Source organism: Bison bison, unplaced genomic scaffold (assembly GCF_000754665.1).
Source record: "Bison bison bison isolate TAMUID 2011002044 unplaced genomic scaffold, Bison_UMD1.0 scf7180017864307, whole genome shotgun sequence".
NCBI lineage: Eukaryota > Metazoa > Chordata > Mammalia > Artiodactyla > Bovidae > Bison > Bison bison.
The window spans coordinates 3,413,440-3,423,200 of record NW_011494879.1 but is presented as its reverse complement, the minus strand read 5'-3'; the positions used below and the strand labels follow the sequence as shown (position 1 = coordinate 3,423,200).

The 9,761-nt window shown below is 47.6% G+C and overlaps 1 protein-coding gene across 1 annotated transcript in view; it reads right to left on the bottom strand.

Annotated features, from left to right (window-relative positions):
- RNF144A (ring finger protein 144A) overlaps positions 1–9,761 on the bottom strand; it is a 129,696-nt gene that overhangs the window by 17,554 nt on the left and 102,381 nt on the right. The window contains 2 exon segments of the mRNA XM_010852038.1: positions 1,109–1,256; positions 2,771–2,978. Coding sequence (XP_010850340.1) covers positions 1,109–1,256; positions 2,771–2,978 — 356 coding nt within the window.

Genomic DNA, 9,761 nt, shown 5'->3' with positions numbered 1-9,761 from the left:
GGAGAAGGGAATGGCAACCCACTCCAGTATTCTGGCGTGGAGAATCCCATTCTCCAGAAGCCATAGTCCATGTGGTCACAAAGAGTCGGACGTGACTAAGCCACTAACACACTGTAGAAACAGATGTACAAATAAACTCTTATAAAATTGGAGTCATAATGTCATCATGTTGGCAAGATGCCCATTCCCAATACAGATGAGAAAGTGAACAGGAAGCTGGAAAGAAGTATGGTCTGCCTTAGGCCTGGGAACTCCAGAAAAGGCAGGGACTTGAGATGGGGTGGGCCTGGCACCCCTGGCAGGATCTCCCTGTGAGACAGACAGCACAAGGTACATCTGGGAGAAGAGGCCGTATGAGGCCAGATGGCAGAGGATCCATATGTTCCTCGGCCCTGCAGGCGACATGACTGTCACTGAAGCAACTGCTCTGTCCCTGGCATCCGTGGCCCTCTCATCCTTGCTCTTCCAGGAATGGTCCCTGCGATGGACTGCTTGTGTTCCCCCCTATCCAAAACTCCTATGGGGAAGCCCTAATGTCCAGTGTGATGGGATTTGGAAGCAGGGCCTCTGGGAGGTGATCAGGTTCAGATGAGGTCATGAGCTGCAGCCCCCTTGATGGAATTCGTGTCCTTGGAGGAATAGGAAAGGGTCCAGAGGGTCCTCTCTCTGCCAGGTGAGGCCACGGGAAGAAGGTGGCCGCCTGCACACCAGGAAGAGGGTCCCGAACCCAAGCCCGCCGGCTCTCAGACATCCAGCCCCCACAAGCAAGAGATCAGCAACCAGTTTAAGCTCCCTGGTGGTGGGGATGATTCGGTTTCAAGCCTGAGCTAAGACAGCCCCACAGGCAGAAACCTAAGATGCTGAGATCTACCCACTCCCTGAAAACCCAGGCTGAAGCCCACCCTGCCCTCTTGGAGCTCCTGCACCAACTCCCGTCTTCTGACACCACTGCATCTCATGAGCTTGTATTTTCACAGGCACAGAATAAGCACCTGACGGCATGACTTCCATGGCCCAGGAGCGCCCCCTTAGTCGCCGTGCAGTGGCTGGGCCATGCCTCCTGCTCAGCCTGCCCCACGAAGCACCCCACCACCCAACTGGTACTCACATCCAGGGACTCGAGGCAGTACCAGCAGAAGGCGTGTTTGCAGTTCTTACACATCATCTGGGCACAGCCTTCGTCCCGCTCGATGTAGACCTTGCACTTGGGGCAGCGCTTGATTGGTGCGTCGTCCTCGTCCAGCTTGAAAGCAGAGCTGAAGCAGGAGAGACCCTGTCAGGCTGTGCTCGGAGGCTCCAGGGTGACCTGCCAGCAGGGGCCACCCCGGAATCATGAGCTCAAGTAGCTGAGGGGCTGAGGTTGTGTGTGTGCTCAGTCGTGTCTGACCCTCTAAGACCCCAGGGACTGTCACCCACCAGGCCCCTCTGTCCAGGGGATTTCCCAAACAAGGATACTGGAGTGGGTTGTTATGAAGTCACTTGTTATTAAGTGAAATAAGTCAAAACCAAAGAATCTCAAACTCTGGAAAATAATCACCAAAAAAAAAAGAAAAAACTGAATCAGCAACTATGGGGGAAAAAAATGAGCAAGGTCAGCACAGATCTAAATTTAGATGTGTACAGACAAACCAAAGAAAACAGGGCAGAGGCTTAGAAGGGAGGTCTAATTTTATATCTTTATTCATATATTCATATACTTTCCAAAAGGTTGATAATACATAGTATGCTCTTTGTTATTATCAAGGAAAAAAATGTTAAAAACACACACATGCTAATCATTTACTTAGATCTATTTGGTGTCTGTACAAAATTGTTTTCCTGAGAGGTCTGGGCAGGCCACAGGGGTGAGCATAGACGGACTGAAGCCCAAGTTCAAGTGCAGCTCTTCTGCACATGGGCTGGGTGGCAACCTCTCTGAGCCCCAGCTTCTGGTTGGTGTGAGTATGGCAGACGGGATTATGCATGAAGGGCACTGGGCAGGGCAAGCCTGGGTGAAGTGCCCAGTAAGTGGCAGCGAGGGTTCTATGCTGCTCACAAAATGACAACCTAGGTATCTTTCTAGGTTTAACTGTAGAAGGACGCCCAGCCCATGCTGTTAAATTTTATGTCAGCTGAAAATGCAGAGTCATCTGAAGAAGTGGTTCAAATTCACCGATCATGGGGTGAATTTGCTATATCGTTATGAACTCATGGCATTTACCAAGGGGAACATGATTCTCCACAGAACTGAGCAGATTGTGCAGAACCTAAAGAATTTATGAGTAGAGATTCACTGAAATTGAGAGCCAATTCTGGCATTTTGAATACATTCTGACTGCAGGACCTTCCACGAGCATCATAATGACTGTAAGGGTTAAATATGTCATCACTTTACATGGTTATCTGAGGACCGGTGAGCTTCCAAACAATTACACAGGTTTCCCTGGTGGCGTAACAGTAAAGCATCTGCCTGCAAGACAGGAGACCACCTGCAATGCAGGAGACGCAGGTTTGATCCCTGGGTCGGGAAGATCCCCTGAAAAAGGAAATGGCAACCTACTCCAGGATTCTTGCCTGGGAAATCCCATGGACAGAGGAGCCTGGCGGAATACAGTCCATGGGGTCACAAAAGAGTCAGACACAGTGACTAAACCACCACCAACAACAAACGATTATACCCTTGGGGTCTTCCTAAGCTCGAGACTCTTCCACTGTGAGGTGTGCACCAGTTTAACAGGTTCTGTTTCATTCATTAATACAAGGTGACCAGGAAAGACACACTGGAAGGTACCTGGTCTCCCCGGGAAGGAAGGTGATGGGCATGGTCTCCGGGCAACCCTGGCCAGGGTGCCAGCTGGCTTTGCAGGCAGAACAGAACTCCGTGTCACAGGCTTTGCACTGGACCAGCTGGGGGGTGTGCAGCCCCATCTCCTGGAGTTGGCACACTGCCTGGCACGTAGACGCCGGGCACCAAGTCCGACAGGGGTCCAGGAGCACCTCTGACACAAAGAGAAAAAACGGGCGAGTCAGGGTCTGCAGGACCAGGAAACTGACAGGGCTTAGGACAGACGGACACACCAGCACACAGCTTTTCATATTTAAGGGAGAAAAGAAAATCAAGGTCAGATATAACATGCCCTTTAGGATCTGGGACCCACCTGGGGGTGCCTCCTCCCTCCAGCCACTCCCCACTCCCTACCCCACTCGCATGGTGGGAGAGCAAATCCCCAATTACCCCCCGAGTCCTCAAGGCTCAAGAGCCCCATCCTGGAAACCCCGTGGTCCAGCCAGCACCTCCTGCCCCCACCTGCCTGCCCTGAGACACGGGGTTGCCACAGCAACCCGTCTGAAGGCTCACAGCCTTGGGCGGGGTGTGCTGTGGGCACCCTGAAACGTTGGGTAAGGATGGAAGGATAAGATGAAAAGGAGATGGCTGGCTCTTCTTTTCATCAAAGGGCGTATCCGCCTACAACGGTTTCCATCCCAAATTCACATCAAAACCCTGAGCTAAGGACTGTGTGAAATTCATTCTTCGACAGCCGGTTTTCCCTCTGAGGTGGAGCCTGATTTAATGAAATTAGTGAGAAAGCTAATTTTGAAAAACAGGACCCGTGACAGTCACATGCCTTCACATCTGCATCCACATCTCACGTTTCTTTAAATAAAGGGTCCAGAGCTACCCCACCACCACCACAGTGAGCCTGATGATGGGTCCTATGGGCCCTCTGTCAAGTGTGACTGGACTCTCAGTGCTGGGCCGCGGGAGGGAGCACCCAACCAGAACCCACACGGATGCTGATGCCAGGCCAAAAGGCGAGGAGGCCAAAGGATTACAGGGTGTTTGCAAAGGGCTCCAAGTCGGCCACTGATTTGCAAGCTGTTCCCAGGGTCACTCTTGAGAAGGAACGGACTGTATTTCACTGTGAACCTAGAAGCAATGAAAGGCTCTTCTAGGCCATATGACTGGCCAATGCCGGAGTGGGCTGATTCACCCACATCAGAGACGGAATATGTAGACACCGGGACCCCCAGCAGGCTGCAGCTGTCATGGGCTGCAGGCGGGCTGGGCTGCCCCTCAACAGGCATGTGTTTGCCACGTTCCCTGAACTGGAAGCCAGATTCAGCCCTCAAGTTCCTGTCGGGTACCAACAGACTGAAAACCACCTTATCATCTAATTCTGATGGTGAGTATTTCAGTCTTTAAGGGCCATGAGGTCTCTATCCAACTACTCAGCTCTACTTCGGAAGGACAAAGGCAGCTGTGTTGATCTGTAAAGGAGTGTTTCAATAAAACTTTATTTACAACACCAAGCCAGGGGCCGGGCAGATTTGGCCCAACAGCCATGGTTAGCTGACTCCTACCCTAACTATTTTAAAAAGGTGAATTAACCAATAGCACCTAGGGGCTTCCCAGGTGGCTCAGTGGGTAAAGAATCTGCCTGCAATGCAGGAGATACAAGCAGATGCAAATTTGATCCCTGAGTCAGGAAGAGCACCCAGAGGAGGGTATGGCAACTCACTCCAGTATTCTTGCCTGGAGAATCCCATGGACAGAGGAGCCTGGTGGGCTATGGTCCCTAGGGTCGCAAAGAGTTAGATACGACTAAAGCAGCTGAACACAATCAATAGCACAAAAACTATCAAACCGGTAGGTCCAGCAGAAGGTTTAGAAGACTTGCTAATACAAAGGAACTCTGGCATCCAGGAAAATGTGATACTTTCTCATCGATGTTTATGATAATAAGGTAAAATTTCCTGAGGCCTCAGTGGTGAGTGAATGTGTAAAACGAGGTCTTGTCATCAGCTGAGAGTGTTTGCTTTTGTAAGACTGTTTCTGGCTGCCAGATCCGAGGAGGTGGTTTTGTGGGGAAAACGCACGCATGTGGGGACAGCGGTCTGCGGGTTCCCACGCTGAGGGGGCAGGAGAAAGAAGGACGGAGGGATGAACGGTGCCCTGGGGCACAGGGGGGAGGGGGGAGGAAATGCCAAAGGCTGTTCTCCCAGAGTGCTGTGCCTTTTACCTGGCGGCCCTCCCCTGCCCCCATCTGGATTTCTCTACCAGCAGTTCTGGCTCCAGGCTGGGTGGGCCCGGACCTGCCTCACCTACATCACAGGGCCCCCCACAGGCACGGCCCCCCCAAGGACGGCATTGCAGGATGTGGGCACTCAGCCTGCAAAGACTGCAGGACACGTGCAGATAAGCTACATCCTCCTCTGAGTCAGCTTCCTGGCTGACTTGACAGTGCTCAGTGCGGGTCCACCTGAGCCCCTAAGGAGACACCACTGCCCAGTTCAGGTCCTTCCAGTCTCCACGGCGCTCCCTTCCTGCTCTCAGCAGCCTGTGACATGAGGAGGGGACCGGCTTTTCCAAGGTCTCTTCCTGCCTCTCACCATTGGGCGGCATCTCCCGGTCACTCCTCTCAGCACCGCACATGTAGCCCTGATTATAGGATGCGGTGCGCAGCAGAGGAGACCTAGTTAGTGTTTCCATGGTAACTACTTGCATCGTGTGACTTGTGTCCTCTTGGAGCTGTGAGAGGGCACTGCCCATCCCCATGGAAGAGACTCCCTGTGGCAGACGGAGGGCAAACACCCCGCCCCACTGAGCTGCCAGCTCAGAGCCCCCTTCTCTCAGTGCTGCCAGCACCCCCCACCCCAAGAGCACAACCCAGCTCTGCTCTCGGACGTCTATTAAAATTCTACAAGATCCCTCTGCTGCTGGAGTCTGCCCGCTGGGTGTGAAAGATGGGACACAACCAACAGGAAGATCCACACTGGGCACCAGCACAGCTTTTCTTTCCAGAATGTGTTTATGCATATATATTGATGTCTATCTGCCTATCTACCTATTTATCTATCCATCACATCTATATATTTATATATACTATATATACCATACTATCACATCTATATACTATACATTAGATACATTATAGCCGATATGTTATAAATATTATACACATTGTATCTAGTATGTATACATGAACATATTTGTACCTAATATATTTTCAAACAAAGCAAGAAGTATATTTTCTGGCACAAGATGAAGAAACAAATCTACCTCTATGTACCTTACGTATCTATCTCCCCGAGATAAATACATAAAGAGAAATAAAGTAAGTCCCCAACAGCCATACTTATCAAAAAGCCCAAGACTTTGTAAAAGGTGTTCTTCTTTCTTAAACACAATTGTCCTTTGAGAAACATGCTGTGCAAAATTGTCCTTTGAGAAACATGCTGTGCAGGGCAGTGGGTCCTCGTCCCTTATGCTGCTCCAGCTCCCACTGACCCAGAAATGTAAGCAAGCACTGTAGCATGGCCCAGTCAGTGCCCAAAAAGGAACTCGTGTGTAACGCCACAGGGCGTGACCTTCCTGGGAAGCCTGTAGCTCCCAGCTTTGGGGGTCTTACAGCTGGCAAACGAAGTGCTCAGAAGAGACCTCCTCCCAGAACCTCCCTCCCAGCGTCCTGATCCCCAAGGACCCTGGCGGGAAGACTGGGGACGCTCAGGTTAAAATAAGGCTCTGATATGAGAGGTGACCATAGCACTTTTTAGTAACTTTAGTAACTTTTTAGTAACTAAATGCTGTCAGAAGATGATGTAGACTGCCACTTTTCCACCAGTCACCATCCTCATTTGAAGGTGACTTAGAAGGGAGAGAGCAAATTGAAACCTGCTTCACTGATCTCATCTAGAATTTGCTCAGTTCAGTTCAATTTAGTCACTCAGTCGAGTCCAACTCTTAGCAACCTCATGGACTGTATGTAGCACGCCAGGCCTCCGTGTCCATCACTAACTCCCAGAGTTTATTCAAACTCATATCTGATGAGTTGGTGATGCCATCCAACCATCTCATCCTCTGTCATCCCCTTCTCCTGCCTTCAATCTTTTCCAGTATCAGGCTCTTTTCAAATGAGTCAGTTCTTTGCATCAGGTGGCCAAAGTACTGCAGTTTCAGCTTCAGCATCAGTCCTTCCAATGAATATTAAGGACTGATCTCCTTCAGAATGTACTGGTTGGATCTCCTTGCAGTCCAAGGCACTCTCAAGAGTCTTCTCCAACACCACAGTTCAAAAGCATCAATTCTGCGCTCAGCTTTCTTTACAGTCCAACTCTCACATCCATACATGACACTGGAAACACCATAGCCTTGACTAGATGGACCTTTGTTGGCAAAGTAATATCTCTGCTTTTTAATATGCTGTCTAGTTTGGTCATAACTTTTCTTCCAAGGAGCAAGCATCTTTTAATTTCATGGCTGCAGTCACCATCTGCAGTGATTTGGGGGCCCCCAATAATAAAGTCTTTCACTGTTTCCCCATCTACTTCCCATGAAGTGATGGGACCAGATGCTATGATCATAGTTTTCTGAATGTTGAGCTTTAAGCCAACTTTTGCACTCTCATCTTTCACTTTCATCAAGAGGCTCTTTAGTTCTTCTTCACTTTCTGCCATAAGTGTGGTGTCATCTGCATATCTGAGATTATTGATATTTCTCCCAGCAATCTTGATTCCAGTTTGTGCTTCATCCAGTCTAGCATTTCACATGATGGACTCTGCATATAAGTTAAGTAAGCACGGTGACAATATGCAGCCTTGATGTACTCCTTTTCCTATTTGGAACCTGTCTGTTGTTCCATGTCTAGTTCTAACTGTTGCTTCCTGACCTGCATACAGATTTCTCAAGAGGCAGGTCAGGTGGTCTGGTATTTCCATCTCTTTAACAATTTTCCACAGTTTGTTGTGATACACTCAGTCAAAGGCTTTGACATAGTCAATAAAACAGAAATAGATGTTTTTCTGGAAGTCTCTCACTCTTTCGATGACCCAATGGGTGTTGGCAACTTGATCTCTGATCTTCTGCCTTTTCTAAATCCAGCATGAACATCTGGAAGTTCACTGTTCATGTAGTGTTGAAGCCTAGCTTGGATATTTATGAGGATTACATTGCTAGTGTGTGAAATGAGTGCAGTTGTGCAGTAGTTTGAGCATTCCTTGGCATTGCCTTTCTTTGGGATTGGAATGGAAAGTGACCTTTTCCAGTCCTGTGGCCACTGCTGAGTTTTCCAAATTTGCTGGCATATTGAGTGCTGCACTTTCACAGCATCATCTTTTAGGATCTGAAATAGCTCAATAGCTCACTAGCTTTGTTCATAGTGATGCTTTCTAAGGCCCACTTGACTTCACATTCCAGGATGTCTGGCTCTAGGTGAGTGATCGCACCATTGTGATTATCTGGGTCATGAAGATCTTTTTTGTATAGTTCTTCTGTATTCTTGCCATCTCTTCTTAATATCTTCTGCTTCTGTTAGGTCCATACCATTTCTGTCCTTTATTGTGCCCATCTTTGTATGAAATTTTCCCTTGCTATCTCTAATTTTCTTGAAAAGATCTGTAGTCTTTCCCATTCTATTGCTTTCCTCTATTTCTTTGCATTGATCAAAGAGGAAGGCTTTCTTATCTCTCCTTGCTATTCTTTGGAACTCTGCATTCAAATGGGTATCTCTTTCCTTTTCTCCTTTGTCTTTCGCTTCTCTTCTTTTCACAGCTATTTGTAAGGCCTCCTCAGGCAACCATTTTGCCTTTTTGCATTTGTTTTTCTTGGGAATGGTCTAGATCACTGCCTCCTGTACAATGTCACAAGCCTCCGTCCATAGATCTTCAGGCACTCAATCAGATCTAATCCCTTTAATCTATTTGTCACTTCCACCATATAATCATAAGGGATTTGATTCAGGTCATACCTGAATGGTCTAGTGGTTTTCCCTACTTTCTTCAATTTAAGTTGAATTTGGCAATACGGAGTTCACGATCTGAGCCATAGTCAGCTCCCAGTCTTGTTTTTGCTGACTGTATAGAGCTTCTCCATCTTTGGCTGCAAAGAATATAATCAATCTGATTTCAGTATTGCCCATCTGGTGATGTCCATGTGTAGAGTCTTCTCTTGTGTTGTTGGAAGAGGGTGTTTTCTATGACCAGTGCATTTGCTCAGTTCAGTTCAGTTGCTCAGTCATGTCCGACTCTTTGCAACCCATGAATCCCAGCACTCCAGGCCTCCCTGTCCATCACCAACTCCCAGAGTTCACTCAGACTCATGTCCATCTAGTCAGTGATGCCATCCAGGCATCTCATCCTCTGTCGTCCCCTTCTCCTCCTGCCCCCAATCCCTCCCAGCATTTGCTCAGTGACTGGCTATAATTAATAGCCGTGTTTCAGGTCTAACATTTTCATATTCCATTCAGACAGGTCTCTGCTCCTATTAAGTCTGAGTCCTTTTTTTTATTTTTTTGCTGCTTTGAACACAACGCTAGCAAAATATTCTAAAGTGATAGTTTTGAGAGATATTTTTTTAACCTAAGTCAAGTTGGGTTCATTACTATGCAAAAGAAAAAAAAAAATCTTCTTTGACTAAGTCAAAGTACAGAAGAAATAGCAACAGTTAAAATTATTAGGTAGGAACATTTACCCAGCTGCATTTTAAAATTCAATGTCATAGAAAGTTCATTTTCTTCTAACCCAAATAACTGCCAGTTTCTGTCGAGATTCCCTCTGGAAAATGTTTTCAGAAGAGGCTCACAGCCTCAGAAATCCAAATTAATCAAATTTATAGCTCTACATACCAACTCTTGTGTCACATGGCCATATATTTAAGCTATAAACTGCCCCCAAACCAAAGACTATATGGCATTTCAATAAATAAGCTCTTGAAAACAAATTTCAATGTCATCAGAACTCCTGTATGATATTTTTTAGGTTGGCCACACATTACCTTTTTTTTTTTT